Source organism: Cydia strobilella, chromosome 11 (genome assembly GCF_947568885.1).
Source record: "Cydia strobilella chromosome 11, ilCydStro3.1, whole genome shotgun sequence".
Taxonomy (NCBI): domain Eukaryota; kingdom Metazoa; phylum Arthropoda; class Insecta; order Lepidoptera; family Tortricidae; genus Cydia; species Cydia strobilella.
Window position 1 is genome coordinate 13,959,657 of NC_086051.1, and position 16,727 is coordinate 13,976,383.

A 16,727-nucleotide genomic window follows, 5' to 3' on the forward strand; every position below is an offset into this window, starting at 1 on the left:
CGGGTAGCGATTGTAGGAAATCTGGGCCCGTATGTAGCATGTCGTTGAGGCTGCGACCGTGTGATGTGGCCGCAGCATCGTGGACCAGTCTAATCTTCGGCTTCTCTGGATTGCAGACTGCGAAGTGAGGTAAGTACCACGTTCTGTCACTCGGGGGCGTTGTCGCGCGCTCGGCGTAGTTTGAGGTAAGTAGGTTGTTGACGCGTTCGTTATATTGTTGCTTTAGGCTTGCGTCACGATCCAGCTTCCTCTCGAGCGTGTGCAGCCGCTTGAGTGCGTCGGTGCGATTGTTAGGTATCTTCTCTGTTTCGTTGCGCCACAGTAGCCCCGTCTCGAACCGGCCATTGGGTAGGCGGCGGCTCTTTTCTTCTAGTATGCGTAGAGCTTGTTGTTCGGGATCACTACGGGGTCGCCTCGGCTCGATTGATAGAGACTCGAGGGCGAAATAATTCTTCATGGTTTCTTCTATGTTCTCGGTCGGCCCGGTACGAGTGAGATGTGCGCAGCAGTAGGCGATCGGCTTCGCCTTTGTGGTGCGACAGCCGTGAAGTACCCATCCTAGTAGGGTTCTCGACGCGACGAGTTGTCCGCGCCGGCCTTTTCTTATTTCTCGTGACACGATCAGGTCCCAGTTGTCCTGGCCGATGAGTATTTGTGGGGTTGCACCGCGGTAGGTTAACTTGTGCTTGATACCCCGGAGGTGCGCGCAGCCGTCTATTTCTTCCATGCCGATCGACTGTGTGGTGAAGCCGAGGCTGCCGACGGTGTGCGCGTTCGTTATGCGTTGTTCTTGGCTGTCGTGCTTATTCTTGATGAAGACCTCGACCCTCCTGCTCTGATTGTGCTCCATCTCTTTCCCGCCTACGCCTTGCACCCACATTGGTTCAGTGGGACCGTCTAGCCCGAGTGCGTCCGCCAGTGCTGAGTCGATGATTGTCACCGTGCTGCCTTCATCTAATAGGGCGAACGTGTCTAGTGTCGCTCGCGGGCCGCGCAGTGTTACTGGCACTATCTTCAGGTAGGCGCGGCTCGTTCGTGGTTGTGCGCAGGCGACTGTGTTCACTGCCGAGGCCACTATTTCTTCCGGTTTATGTTGTTGTGGTGGCTCGACTTGCGCAGCGGCGACTGATTGCGGCGTCTTCTCGTGATGTAGTAGGCGATGATGTCTCATGGGGCAGCCCAGGTGGCCGCAGGGCTTCGCACGACACGCGAAGCGGCGATGCTTGCTAGCGAGGCATCGGTAGCAAATGTTGTGTTTCTTCGCTACTTCCCAGCGCTCGTTCGTGTCAATTTTGATGAATTGCGGGCACGACGGCAGTTGGTGAGTAGCGTGTTCGCATAGTGGGCACGCTTGCTTCTCTTCTCTTGGCTTCTTAGTGTCGGCGGTAGCGGCGTACGTTCGCTCGGGCTTCTTTCTTGCGGTCCTCACTTCTTTGTTCTCCGTCGTATTTTCAGGCGGAGCGTAAGGCGTGCACTTGTCGGCTTCGTTGTTTAGAAAGTCGGCAATCTTCTTAAGCTCGGGCGTATCTTCTCTCGTGGCCGCGTAGTCGTACCACTTGCTTCGGAGTATAGGCGTGAGTTTATCGACCATCGACCGCAGTAGCTCTGGATTGTAGAGGTACTGAGGCTTCTTCAATATCTCGATAGTCGTGACAGTGTTTGCGATCTTGCTGGCGAATATGCACAGGTCGCGCGGGCTGTCGGTGAGTCGCGGCAGTCCCTTCATCTTCTCCAGTTCGTTGACGAGTAATGCGTCTGGCCTTCCGTATCTTCTTTCTAGTGCTTTAATGATGTCCTCGGGGTGCGGCCGGCTGATGAGGAGGGCGCTTACGGCTTCCAAGGCTACTCCCTTGAGGCTTTTTCTTATACGGGCGACGTTTTCACTTGCGGCGAAACTGGGGGCGGACTCGTTGTACGCGGCTTTAAATTGTAGCCACTCGTTGCATAGGCCACTGAATGTCGGCAGGTCTGGTATGTATTTTCTGTAGGACTTGCCGGCTTGGATGGCTTCTGTTAGGGCGGCGGTCAGCGATGACACGTCCATGGCGTGGGCGGCTCGAGGGGCCTCCGGCCGCGCGTGTTTTCTAGTGGCGCGCGGGGCCGGCACGTGTGCTTCTTCATGGGCGGGCTCTTCTTCAATCGCTGTTGGTTGTTCTGGGCGGCGGTTGAACCAATCGGCAATGCGTTGTGGAGCAAGGTCCTCTTCCTCTTCAGACTCTTCTCTTGACGAGGCGAGGTCGAGTCTTTGTTGTCTGATTCTTGCTAGTTCTGTTTCGGCTTGTACGCGCTTCAGCTCCAGCTCGGCTAACTTCTCCTTGGCCTCTAACTCCGCGAGGAGTCTCTTGCTGGAGGCCTTGGATCGGTGTGACCGAGCGGGCTTAGCGGGAACTGGCGGCGGTGGCATTAACTCGACGGAATCTCGCCCGACGAGTGTGGCGACGGTGCTAACTGCAGGCGTTGCTCTGATTCCCGACGTGTCGGCTGGGCCCCCATTCGTGCTGGTGCCGGCGATGCTGGCTTCTGTTGCAGCGCGCGTTCTTGTGGTGGTGCCCGTGCCTGACGTCTCGCCCGTGCCCGACGTCTCGCCTGTGCCTGACGTCTCGCCTGTGCGTGACGTATCGCCTGTTCGTGACGTCTCGCCTGTGCCTGACGTCTCTCCTGTACCAGATGTATCGCCGGTCTGGTCCGTGGCCTGCGTTTCATCTGACGAATTTTCTTCTCTGCCGTGGTTGCTTCTTGTTACTGCCATCTTGCTATTTTTCTTGCTTCAGAGATCCGGCTTCGACGAGGACCAAACAATGTGAGTGTTAGGCCCTAATCTTGTTGTCTTGAGATCTATCGTAGGGGTGTGGACTGTATAGGGTGCGGCATAGGCGGCAAGGATGGAGTAAAACAACTGGAGCTCTTCTTAAATCAGAGGCAGGAGGGTCGAGGTCGGAGAGGTCTTCTTTTCTTCTTTTGGAGAGGTGTTTCTTGCTCGGCTGCTCGATTCGTAATGGCTTCCTATGGCCGGCGCACCGCCTTTTATTCCCTCCATATTTAAAGACCTCGTCCCCCGCGCCGCGCCGGCGCGGGCGTCTGCGCTTCGCGCATGCGCAGACCTCTCTTTCCTCGACTCTCCTACGTTTCTCTTTATTTATTAAAGTTATATATTAACAAATTACATGTTTTATTTATTTATCCTACCTATCTTATTAGATTCTATTCTATTATCACAATTTCTTATTAGAATAAGGTTGCGTATACTTTTGCCCTATTTTCTTATACAGATCTACGTAATGAAACACAATGAGGAAAATTCTTTATTTGTTATAAGCCTATCTTAATTAAATTATATTGCAATCCTAACTTTACCTAATTGGAATTCTCTTATTGGATTCCTTTAAGAGGTACAAAGTATGCTACTCATACTTTGTCCTGTTATAAAAACATACTAAATACCATTTATTTCTATACGTGACGCGACTTAAAATTATTACATGTTAAAATGACTCTAAGTTACAAAATACTATGCGCGTCGTGTACATTTACGTTTGTTTTTTTACTTTAATAATTAACTATGTATGTTATAAAATCAATAACAACGTTATCGTAACTTTAATAATGGCGTTTTGTAAGTCCAAGTACGTGCAGGACTATAAACTGGCAAAGCCAATTCAACAATTGGAGCGAAAGAAAACAGATACATTTTGTTTGTTAAGGCGGTTCCCTGAGCCAGAAGGCGAAAAATCTCCTTATATGATCATGTTTTTCTAAGAGGCGTTGATATTCGTAGACGTGGAAAAAATATATGTAGTTCTTGACTATATTATCTTTAACAACATAGCTTCCGATACACGAATTATGACACTTCGCTCGATACAATTAATTCCCAAAGTAACCTCTAACTCGGACTTTTAATCCTACTTTACTCGGTTATTTATTATGTGATACTATAAACAAAAAAAGAAGAAAAAACAATCTTTTCATTTCGGTGTCGAATTATCCAACGCGGCAGGCGGCTCGTCGTGTCACTTCGGCCGGCCTCGGCAAGTTTCGGGTTCACCTTCCCCGCACCCCGCACCCCGCGCCCCGCGCCCCGCGTCCCGCGCCCCGCGCCCCGCACGAGAGTCAGCCCTAAGCAACTTACCCACACTGCCCACACAATGACGCGTGTACAGACGTGCCGTTCAACATAGATACGCAAATGATTTTTGATGTATGGCGTGTCAGCCCTGTGGTAAAAGTTAATGTATGCATATTGGCAATAAGGACTATTTAACCTTTTCGACGCCGTGTCAAACACGCTTGTCACACGGACGCCACGTCACCGAAGTGTCAAAACTGAAATTGAACTTTATGCACATGCAAGTAGGTCTATGTTGCTCTGTGGTGTGTAACCGATAAATCTGTGTGTTACGTTACGTGTGTGTTGTGTATTTACGTTAGTTAGGACATTGATCAGCCTTTTGTCAATTTATGTTGTTCTGAATTTCATTTTGAATGTTATGCATCATTTAGGCTAAGTTATTTTATAGTAAACAATTTTGCATGATCTTAAGAAAGCAAATAAAGAAGAACTGAAACTGAATCCGTCTTTGGCGTTGGACCTGCGGTGCCGATATATCCGTCATTGGCGTTAACTTAGAAATGTTACCTGAAATGTTGTCCGTAGTTGCTGAACAGATCTTGAGAGTGAGTGTAAGCATCTTACTGCCGCTAGCCGCACCTAAAATAAAATATTTATTTATTAAGTAGATTGAGACACGACACCACAGTAACGCCAGTAGGCAACTGGCACTGCAAATTGGCAATCGCTAGACCTTATGTATTGGTAATAAACCCCAAATAAAACCCCAAATAAGTTAAAAAATAACTGTAATACCTGGGTTAAGATGTACTAACTCTAATATTATAAGTCTGTATATAACTAACAATCTATGGGCAATCGGCAAATGGCCTGAAATAAAGAATTTATTATTATACAGTTTATGAATGGTCAGATAACTGCGTAGATGACGGGGTAGGTTCGAAGGGCCATTCACAATTTAAAGGCATGTGAAAGAGAGTTAGCGCCACTTGCACCATCCCACTAACCCGGGGTTAGCCGGTTAAACCGTCAACCCAGTGTCAAATTGTACTAATAAGCAAGGTAACTAAAGGTTTAACCGGTTAACCAGAGTTATTGAATGTGCAAGTGGCCCTTCGAGTTTTTGGCCCACCATTCGACATGCTCTCTAAACTAAAACTTGCCCTACAAGTTAAGTGGCTATTTCTAGAGCGCCCTTGCTCTAATCTTTGTCTGAGATTTACTGCAGGTAACGGGTTGTTCATCCCATTGACCACATGTACCATGAGGCCGTGCGTCTCAATAATTCTCTTCCTAATATCTTCATCATTTGCACCGAGGGAAGCGAAGCACTTGAAAGCGCCCTGTTAACTCTTACCGAACTAGTCATCCTCGTATTTACTTACCGCAGGTTCCGGATTGTTCATCCCATTGACTACATGGACCATAAGCCCATGTGTTTCAATAATCCTCTTCCTAATATCTTCATCATTTGCACCGAGGGAAGCGAAGCATTTAAAAGCGCCCTGTTTGGCCGCAGCGCTGTTACAGTTTACGATGTCCGCTAGAGAGCTCATTAGGTGGTTTGATATGGCTGCTAGCCTTTGTAATGACGTGTCTACCTGGAAAATAGTAAATATGAATTATAAACTAAAATAGATGTCATATATTTAAAAAAAGTAACCAAACCCTTAAGGTCCGAGGGCCGAATCGAACCGGTGTCTTCAGCTTACGCGGCTAACGCCTTTACCAATAGGCTATAGGCCACCCGGCTACGGCGGTTCCCGTTTCAAGTTTTCAAGTATATGCAATCTTTCAAAGGCTAGGCGCCTTCGACAAACACTTAATCAGTTATTACATAGAGTAACTTATACTAGAGCGGTAAATTTTGTAACCCCAGTAAATTCACTGCAATCTGTCGACACACTTTAAAACTAAAAATGAATATTTATAAAAATACGATAAAATGTATTTAAATATGGATAAATGATTTTTTTTATTTGCATTAATTATTTTTATGATTTTGACCCATGTTCTTTCACTGATATGCGTTAAAATTGTTAAATAACAAACGAAACCGTCAACGCCATCTATACGACAGTAGGCCAAAGCTAGTAGCGCCCTCTGAACGAGAATCCAATTTTCTTGATTTTCGAGGCACGTTTTTTCCTTAGACTGTATCCATTTATTACGGAGTTATATCTATCTTTGGTTATTATGAAACTACACGTTTAGTCACAGAGACATGGAAATATTAAAGGGCGAGCAGTACGTGCTTGCACCTCTTATACGAAACCCTTACGGGATTACGGTATAGCGTTAGAGATGGTGCTGCCCTAATCTATACAACTAGGGAACAAATCAAACTATTTTCCTTAGATTGGTATTTCACCTGTACGATTTGTTTGGCCAATGTGTATTTGCGTCTCACATTATACTTAATGAGAGAGTGAGACGCAATGATATTGTACAGGTGGAATACCACCCTTAAAAATAAATAAATAAAAAAGCCGTTTATTCACACTAAGTTTAGGTTACATTCGTAGGTTGAATCTATCTTAATTTGCTTAGTGGTGAACCCCTCTTTGGGTGAGGGCCTCCTCCAACTCAATCCATTTGCTTCTGTTTGAAGCTATTGCCATCCATTGCTTTCCCACAGCCTGGGATAGGTCATCAGCCCAACGCTGCTGCGGCCGGCCAGCGCGCCGCCCTCCTGGTGGTCCTCTCCATTTTGTTGTTTCTATGGTCCACCTCTTGTCAGTATAGCGTGATATGTGGCCAGCCCAGCGCCATTTTAGGGATAAAGCTTGTGTGAGAGCATCGACTACTCTGGTCTTTTGCCTAATTTTTTTGCTGTTAATTTTATGTATCTTCCTTATTTTAAGGATACTTCTCTCCATTGCTCTTTGGGTTCTTATGATCCTAAGTTGGATTGTTTTCGTGTATGTCCATGTTTGGCAGCCGTAAAGCAGGCATGGCAAGAGGCAGGTGTCCATGACAATTTTCTTCATATGTAGACTGTAGTTGCCCTTCAGAACCTCCTTTAGTGACCAGAAACGTCTCCATGCTATGTTTGTTCTTCTTATCACTTCTTCTTCATTGTTATCCTTGCTGAATGATACTTGTTTCCCTAAATATATGTAGTCGGTGACATAATCTATATTCTTGTCTCCCACACTGATTGGCCTTTTGTGGTTATTTGTCATTATTTTAGTTTTACTGGTGTTCATCACCACCACCGTCAATACCACCCTTAGCTGGTTAGAAAAATTGTCCAAAGGTGACAATTGACAATCCAGTGACCACAAAACACATGGCGTTGTACATCGACATCTATTTCAGCTATCAAACTATGGGACATGATTTTTATTTAGACTTCTACTATCCTTACTGGTTATAATATTAGTTAGGTAGCATTTTATACAATCGTGATATAATAGAGAGCTTTTCAGTAGAGTACTGTGTTTAGGCCACGAAGCTTGCTTAGTGGCCTAAATAAGGTACGAGATTGAAAAGCTTGATTTATACATACTTCTGCTAGATATGCTAATGTTTCCGCCGCCGTGGCCCTGATCTCTTCCGGCATTTCCTTTGTGCAGAGACGCGCGAGACAGGGCAGTGCTCCGAACACAACTCTGTAACAGAATATAGATAATCACTTGTAAATAGTCAAGGAAAGAGGTAGGCCGAATGTCGATTCTATTCCAATACTGTTAAGGTTTAAAAGGTTACAACGAAATCTAAAGTTCGGTTTTGCTCTAGTTTCAGCCAAAACCGAACCTTCGGACGAAACATGATTTTTGTGCCGAAACTTGGCTTAAACGAAACGTGTGAGGTCCGGAATTGTAGACCGTAACACACAGCCATAAGGCACATTTTCCCTTACCTACTGTCGTCGGCGCTGAGCGCACCCGCCCTGTGCATGTAGGTGAGACAGCGGGCAGCGCCCATGGCCACCGGTAAAGGCATATCTCTGGATACTAGGTGTCCGAGGTCTAGTATTGTAGACCGTAACACACAGCCATAAGGCACATTTTCCCTTACCTACTGTCGTCGGCGCTGAGCGCACCCGCCCTGTGCATGTAGGTGAGACAGCGGGCAGCGCCCATGGCCACCGGTAAAGGCTTATCTCTGGATACGAGGTATGTGAGGAGCTCTGGTATTGCTCGATCGTTATACCTGAAAAAATGAGTAAGTTTTAAGCAAACTTTTACGTAGCGATGACAAAATTGGGGTTATTCCCACTAGTTACCACCATGTTGTTACCTAAAATTTTGTTAAATTTCAACACTAATAAAAAAACTGTATAAATAAATAATGTGTATAGTATAAATATAGAGTAATAAATAATGATATGTCGATTAGTGTTCCTGCCTTAGATTGATCAAAAATAGTACGTTTTTGACTGCTTTGTTTGTTCGTTCGTATAATTAATTCAAATTACAATTAATAAGATAAATTTCATCCAAACGTTAATTTCTCCTTGACTAATTTAGTATTTGCACTTGTACCGGTAAACTGTTTTTATTTTATTCACTTTTAAGGCAGTTTACTGAAACGCTAATCGACTTTTAAGTAACTCTTTATTAAAGTACGTACTCTATATGTATACAATACTCTTTATACTGCTTTTATTAGGGTTCCGTACCCAAAATGTAAAAACGGGTCCCTATTACTAAGACTCCGCTGTCTGTCCGTCTGTCTGTCTGTCACCAGGCTGTATCTCATGAACCGTGATGAGTGAGTGAGTGTGAGACAGTTGAAATTTTCACAGATGATGTATTTCTGTTGCCGCTATAACAACAAATACTAAAAACAGTATAAAATAAATATTTACGTGGGGATCCCATACAACAAACGTGATTGTTTTGCAGTTTTTTGTTACGTTAATGGTACGGAACCCTTCGTGCGCGTGTTTAATATGTCTAATATGTTTAATATGTCTGTGTCTCACGGAAGTTTTGTTATTAAATATTGATATTAATAACTTTTATTCTCATTATAAACCAACCCAACAATATAATTATAGAATGCATTCAAAATGATTCATCTCTTATTGTGCACTTGTTAGTCTTTAAAATATAAAAAAATGGAACTGCATAAAGGACTTGGCAAGCTTAAGAACGTACGGTGCCAACTTTGATGACCCATGATGACACATTTATGATATTACTTTATGCATTGAATTAAAATACTTTGTTTACATACGTCTGAAGCGACAAACTCATAAATTTAATGATACAAAAATCCCGCGAGTGGCAATCTCGCAGACATATTGAATATATTAAAACGCCTTAAAGTCACAAATTGCTCAACATGTTACGCTACATCTATATAAGCCCTTTATCCTGAACTCAGATTTTTCTTCCTTTCTTTGGTAGTTTTTTTTTCTATTTTTGTTATAATATGTCTCTAAGTTCAGTGTGCCTCCTGGCAAAGGCCTCCTCTAACTCCTTCCATTGCTTTCTATCATTCGCTACTCTTCTCCAGTTTGGACCAGCTGTCAGTTTGAGTTCGTCTTCCCACCTCTTGAACTGTCTTCCTCTATTCCTTTTACCGTCTCTAGGATACCAATGTGTTACTATCTTACTCCATTTTTCATGTCTGTTCCTTAGCATATGCCCAGTCCACCTCCATTTCAGTTGATCTATCTTTGAGAGTACATCTGTTATGCCCGTTTTTGCTCTTATAGTTGTATTTCTGTGTCTGTCTTGTCGTTTGATTCCCAGCATGCTTCTCTCCATTGCTCTTTGACAATGCTCGAGCTTTTCTCTATGATGTTTTGAGAGTGACCAAGTTTCGCAGCCATAGGTGAGGCAGGGCAAAATGCAGGTGTTAAAAACTTTGTTTTTGATGCTATTACTGAGGTCAGTGCATTTCATCACCTCTTTCAGTGACCAGTTTCAGTTACGCTACATAACGTGAGCTTTATCTATGGCTACACTTAAAGCAATAAATTCACAGTCCTATTTAATGTGTATCTCTAGGTATATGTATGTACATACTTGCCAGGTCAAAAATTTGAAATCATTGAGGGGCATATAAAGAGAGTGCAGTGTACGAAGTGCAGGTAGCGCATTAGTGGAGCAGGGTGTAGTGAGGGCACCGCGGTGCCCATGCACCAAAGATATATACTCGTTACGCGGACTAGCTTTGGCTCCTTGTCCCACTTTCCTTGCAGCAGACACTCACCTAGTATTGATGGCTTGCTGTGAAACACTGGCGTTCTCAAAGCACATAGCAGCGAGTAGATCAAGTGCCGGTAACGCTCTCGGTGGAGCGGAGTGTAACAAGGCCGCCGCGGCGCCGCACGCGCCGGCGGCGCACAGAGCTTCCTGCTCCGCGGTGCCCGTGCACCACAGAGAGAGCACGCGCACCACGCAGCCGCGAGCGAGGTCTGAGCCCTCGCGGGCTATCTCTGCACAACCAAATATATACATTATAGACGGCCAATAAAGAGAGTACTGTAGTGGTTTGGTGTTAGGTGTAATTTGTATTCAACTTATTTGTTATGAATTAAATAGATTTCCAAATCGCATTTAACTAGAGCACAAAGGCTCTGGGCTTGCCGTCCAGTCCTCCTAGTGTGTCAAATGTCACAAATGTGTTTGTTTTAGTGTACAGGGTAGTATCATAAATAGTACTTAAAACACCTATTTGTATAGAATAGAATAAAATTTTATTCGTAAGCACAGAAATATTACATAATATAAAAATAAAACATAGAATAAGATTAAAGTGCCAGGAAATGGCCTCATCTCAGCATATTGCAGCATATATTTTACATTTTATAAACTATTAACACTACTTACGTGTCAACCTCGTCAAAAGCATCATATCCGCCGGCAAGGCTGCCACTGGCGCAGGTGGGTAAAGGAACACACTTCTCAGGGCACATAGCACTGCCTCGGCAAGCTTCGAGTCCACAGGGACAGTTTTCAATAACTCCACCAGTACTGTTGCCGTGCCTTGCTCAACTAATGCTGCTACATTCTCTGCTGTGCCTTTCGCTAGAGAACCTGAACAAGTAAACACCAATGGTGAAACATAAATAATACTTAAATAGAATAGAAAAATTACTTATAGGATTCATTACGAACAAGAAAAATATTATAATAATATTTCTCTAAATTTACATATAATAATCATTTGTGACGTACATCAGAGAAGAAATACATCATTTGTGAAAATTTCAACTGTCTAGCTATCACGGTTCATGAGATACAGCCTGGTGACAGACAGACGGACAGTGGAGTCTTAGTAATAGGGTCCCATTTTTACCCTTTGGGTACGGAACTACGGAACCCTAATAAAACAGACTTAAGAAATAGTGATGATTTACAAGTGCCTGAACTAGGATTCCCTGTTTCGGGCGAGGACTATGGCAAACATTGTTCATGCAAAATAAATTAACAAAAGGTTGTTAAGCCAAGCAATAAGAAGGTATAGAGGGAAATGCTTGGAACACAATTTTTGACTCCGTAACTTTGTTTGGACTAGTGAACATATCAAACGTCCCCGGCCGTAGCCCTAGAGCCAGGGGGGAGAGGGGGGTTTGAAGGTCCCATTAATCGGTATTTCACTTTTATCATGGAAACTGCGTCTTAGCAACATGACTACTTAAACAAACCGAAAACTGATTAAATTTGCTACAAGTTTAATTTTGTCAAGTTTTTCGATATTTTGAATAGTTTTCAGGATTAGAGAGCAGATTCTATTGAAAGTTTATTTGGGGCTCTCAATTTTATCTTGATATCTACATCAGCGAAAAATGGGACCTTCAAATTCCCCTCCCCCCGGCTCAAGGGCTACGGCTGGGGACTTTTGATATATTCACCTCCTGACTAGTCCAAACAAAGTTACGAAGTCAAAAATTGTGTTCCAAACATTTCTCTCTATAACTTGTTCTTTACATTTGTTGCCTCACCTATGTCTTGTAACAATCTAATAAGTTTTTATCCTGTCATACATACCTATTGGACTGGTACTATACAATTTAATTTATAAATACAATTATGGTATTAAACACACATTGCAAAGTAATCTATTTTGTTAACAATAAACTACCCACGATTTAACTTAAATATTACATTTATCTTTAAGTAATTGGTAACCAATTGTATAATCAGGTATATATTGTAAACATAATATATTTTATCAGTGGTGCTATAAATAACAGGCTGTTACAAATATAGCAGAAAAGAAATGTTTGAACTCGTATCCGGCTAGAAATAGTCTCAATGTTGAATGTGCTGTATTTCTTGTCAAAACAAATCATGGTTCAAGGTGTCCAAACACCTAACCTTCATAGTCTAGAAAAACTGTGTTTATACAAAAGATAGTTAAAAAGTCAAATGGCGATGTAACATACCGATAGTGATTGTAGCCTCCACTCGTATGTTTGGATCCAGGGACTCATCCGCCATGAGCTGCAATAAGCGCGGCACGATTCCTTGCTGGATCACAGAACTCTTCTGCCGATTACTCCCGATCACTGTGTTCTTCAACGTCACCAGCGCTTCGACGATCTTCCCGCCATCAGTGGAGTACAACTCGTCGATATATGACCGAGAACTCTCTATGTCCTTTCGGCAAAATAGTAAAGGTTAACAATATGAAAACAGTCGCACAAAACATTTGCACGGTTAATGCTTACCATGAATATGGTTAATTGCTGCATTTTATATTATGTTCACAATACACTTGTTTTAAACGTTGTGGAATTATCTTTCTAACAAAATAATATCGCTGGTTTTTTTCAGAGGCCGATTGCGCTGTCAAGAGCACGCAGTATAGCACCACGAATGACGGCTAGCTGACGCAGATCAGATCATAGACTAACTAGATCTAGCGACTTGACAGCCAAGCAACAGCCAAGTTTAAATCCATAACACACTACCCCACTGCACCGCGACCTTGGTGCGCCGGACCCATAAGATCTCTTTCTTTCTTTGTGGTAGTGTGTTACGACTTTTACATCAACTTTGGAGGGTAGTGGTACATCCTGGTACTTCCACCCCAAAGAGTAGTATAATATTCAAAAGGTCCCCCGAGTGCAATCGAAATAAAATACACAGGGACAGTCACGTCATAAATGTGCATAAACCTTTGTATTAACTATAAATTACCGTAAGTGTACATTTATATTCAAATTTAAAATTATAAAGTTATGTAAGTAACATCAAAATTATTGTTCCACCCTCTAGAATAACATCAACAACACATGCAACTTCAAGTTTTACACAATATTGTTTTTTTTTTTAAACAATCATGACAGAATATTGAATTTTTGAATGTCTTATTTAAATATTAGTACACTTTTATGTACGTATTTGTAATTATTTGAAAAGATGTTTGAGACAATTACGCAAGGCATGGAGGGCTTTTTTTCTGGAAATTACCCACACTATACGTCAAAATGACAATCAAACCAATCGCATTTGACAGAAGAAATTCACAAAGCAAGCAAAGCAAACAAGTTCTGTGTTATTTCTCTATTTGTGTTGCTTTTGAATAAGTAATAAATGGTCACGTTTTAATGCACCATTTTAGAAATTAACGTATTCGAGAAAAATTACAGTTGTCAATCATGGCTGATTCGGGAGTGGATACCAGCAATGAAAGTAGCGACAACCCAATTTTCGACCATTCGCAGTGTGTGTTGGAATTTAATCCTCGAGCAATACCCATCAATCTCGCGGGGCAGCCCATGCCCGTGGAGTTCTTAAGTGAACCTAATCCACACGATCACATCGGTAAAATCAAGTGTTCTACGAAAGGGAGACACTGCAGACTTAAGTATCGTTACGGTGGGACAATCTGCTCGTCTAGAAATCAGAAACTTCGTTTCGCCGCCTCCACAAACAATACAGAGCTCGTAGAGAAGTTGTTGCTGTTAGGGGCTGATCCTAATTCGTCAGATGAGTTCAAAAGGAGCCCACTGCACCTGTCTTCGTGCCGCGGCTACGTGGACGTGGTAAGAACTTTGTTAAAACACGGCGCTAACCCGAATATCAAGGATACCCTGGGCAACACCCCTCTCCATCTCGCAGTTTGTATGAATCATGTAAAAGTAGTGATAGAATTGCTGGACGCAGGCACTGATGTGAGCTCACATGATAATAACGGGCGAAACCCTATTCAACTTGCACAGAGCAAGCTTAAGCTAATCCAAATGCGTCCTAGTGTCGCAGGGCACTTTGAGGAAACCAGGCAATTGATTGCTGACATCTGTTTGGTAGTAGAAATGATGTTAAAGTTCATGAGGATGCAGAAAGCTGATCCTGGCGAGCTGGAGTCTGTGCGGGAGAGATTAGAGCGTGTCAGCACTCGGGAACAAGTGGACTGTGAAGTCCAGAATCTACTTGACAGTCTAGACTCTTTGAAGCTCAGATAAACGCAAATTGCTTTACAGAATAAGAATGAAGACTGCTTACAAATTAATGGTAACTACTGCCTAACATGAGCTCACAATTTTACAGTAAAATAGTGTGACTAATGATGTTAAATAATGTATTGACAAATGTATGAGGTCCAACTGGGTCTCTATTGTTTCTCATAAAGTTTGAAGTCATAATGCATTGTTTGTCCGAATTTTCGTTTGTCATAATTTGGTTTTTCTCAGAAACGCATAACTTTTCAGGATTGCTATAAAACAAACCTAACCTAACCTATCTACAGGATAACCTTACAAAATGTTAACGGTTTCAGAGTTATGACTAATGATAATCTGACAATCATTACATTATGACTTTCAAAAATGATGTCAAACCACAGGATCCAGATCCAACTGTAACAAACTTACATAAACTGTATTGAATTTTTTTGATCTCTACACTTATTTTAGTATCTCACCATTGCTAAAAGTCTGAATATTTGGACATACATTTGCATACATTGGTTAATTTTATTTTGATTTCATGAATATGCACACACTCAAAGATATCTTAACATCCAGTATATTTGCTAATTTTAATTGGTGTTAAGATATTTTAGTAATGGAATAAGATAGTTATATTTACAGCTTACTGTATATCTAAATCATGGTGAAATTCCACATCAGTTGTAACATGCTGCATGCATTCTACATGTAGCTATACAATACAACATCGGAGGCAACTTTCACTAAGAGTTAGTTCCATCAGCTTTGGGGCATCCCAAATACACAATGACTTCTCATTGTAAAAACTTCCCACAATGATCAATAGATAAGTTAAGCATAACTTACTTGCTATATAAATTATTTACTTACTGTTAGGCCTTACTTACTTTTGTAAGTCTTACTACTGTAGGTTTCAACTCCAACTTGTTGGAATGAGAGATGAATTATGTCCTGAAATTTACCATTGGGCAAACAGTAGTGGTTCTTTGGCTTATTTTTTTTTAAACATGCAAAATTCGGTACTTTGTGTGAAAATAGGTGGAAATCTACTAATGATCTGGTGGACAGTCCACCACTGAGGGCCTAACATGACCATCGAAAATCTTAATTTCGTTATCTGCCTCTATCACTCTTGCATATTCAAACATATTGAGGCAAATAATAAAAAAAAAATAATGTTTGCAGTAGGCCTTTTGGTCCCTTTAGTAAAACTTACAAATGTCAGTCTGACCTTAGGATAACAATTATAATTATGTGTAACTTTTAAGTAATAAAGTTTTAAGAAATGCTACAAATTGAGGTGAAGATGACTATTTATAAATATGATTACTTTTTATTTGTACACTAGTATAGTCAATTTTCGGATGAATTTAAATAACATAATGTTATTTTATATTATAGTTATTTTAATCGTAAATAAAATTTGTTAATAGATAAATACATCATAATAATAAAGTTTTTGAATTTATTGAAATGAAAAATGATTTTTATTTCAATTACCTGATATCTAAAGAAATAGATTCTATAAGAGAACCAATCAACTTCTAAATATACATATATGTTACTGCAGATGTTATTTGTAGTGTGCAGTCTGTACACTACACGTTTTGGGATAGATCATTAAAGTCATTTTGTATTAATCGGTAAGTATCAAAACCTGAGGTAATACTGAAGCAGTCTTTCTAACAAACTTGGTAATTTCCTCTAATTTTATTTTTTATGTGGGTAGTTTAGCACAATGTCGTTTCGACTGACATTATTAGGTGTTCTCAGTCCACCCATGACCAAAGTCGTTACAGATAAAGTTAAAGTGAGGTCACAATGTTTGTGACTACCCCTCTCCTTGTCACGTGTCACATTTTCTTGACCTCTCACCCCCTAATGGTCGAGATACACGAGGCTAGTACACAAGCCAGTACAGCAAAATACGTGGTGGGCGGGGGGCGCTACTAGCTGAAAAAATAGAACAGCAAGCTATTAAAAACTATCCTGGCTTCAGCACTAACTAGCTTATTAGCCTGGAAATAAGCTAGTTTTGTATACACGAAGATATACGCACTAGCTTACTATCCTGGCTTGAAAAACTAGCCTCGTGTATCACGGCCATAAGTGTGACGTGTAAAAAAATGATTTGATTGGGAGGGTTCAGGGACTATTATGATCCAAAAACATGACTCGGTAGATGGCGCTGTAAACAAAACTCCCTAAACGACTGAGCCGATTTTGATGACATTTGTAGTCTTGTGTGGTATAAGTCCCTAGATTAATAACAGAGAGGCTAGAAATTGTTAGAACTAA

At 41.8% G+C, this 16,727-nt stretch overlaps 3 protein-coding genes across 4 annotated transcripts in view; 1 reads left to right on the top strand and 2 right to left on the bottom strand.

Moving 5' to 3' along the window:
• Positions 1 to 12,870, bottom strand: part of LOC134745608 (armadillo repeat-containing protein 8-like) — a 37,686-nt gene extending 24,816 nt beyond the window's left edge. For both annotated transcript variants that reach the window (XR_010128195.1, XM_063679696.1), the window contains exons 1-8: positions 12,705 to 12,870; positions 12,420 to 12,633; positions 10,861 to 11,067; positions 10,241 to 10,466; positions 8,093 to 8,227; positions 7,581 to 7,683; positions 5,455 to 5,670; positions 4,637 to 4,708 (exon numbers count right to left, since the gene is read on the bottom strand). Coding sequence is in view for 1 of the 2 variants with exons in the window: in XM_063679696.1 (XP_063535766.1) it covers positions 4,637 to 4,708; positions 5,455 to 5,670; positions 7,581 to 7,683; positions 8,093 to 8,227; positions 10,241 to 10,466; positions 10,861 to 11,067; positions 12,420 to 12,633; positions 12,705 to 12,728 (1,197 nt within the window). In the remaining variant the exon portion in view is untranslated. The remainder of the gene's footprint in view (positions 1 to 4,636; positions 4,709 to 5,454; positions 5,671 to 7,580; positions 7,684 to 8,092; positions 8,228 to 10,240; positions 10,467 to 10,860; positions 11,068 to 12,419; positions 12,634 to 12,704) is intronic.
• Positions 1 to 16,727, bottom strand: part of LOC134745644 (protein JTB) — a 112,648-nt gene that overhangs the window by 68,392 nt on the left and 27,529 nt on the right. The gene's annotated exons all lie outside the window — the stretch shown is intronic.
• Positions 13,479 to 15,910, top strand: LOC134745547 (ankyrin repeat domain-containing protein 54-like). The gene is made up of 2 exons (XM_063679610.1): positions 13,479 to 14,579; positions 14,832 to 15,910. The coding sequence occupies exon 1, from the start codon at positions 13,638 to 13,640 to the stop codon at positions 14,442 to 14,444; it is 807 nt and encodes a 268-aa protein (XP_063535680.1). The 5' UTR covers positions 13,479 to 13,637; the 3' UTR covers positions 14,445 to 14,579; positions 14,832 to 15,910.

Excerpts from the sequence above, each read along its gene's own strand:
- LOC134745547 (XM_063679610.1), top strand. The coding sequence starts at position 13,638 with ATGGCTGATTCGGGAGTGGATACCAGCAATGAAAGTAGCGACAACCCA.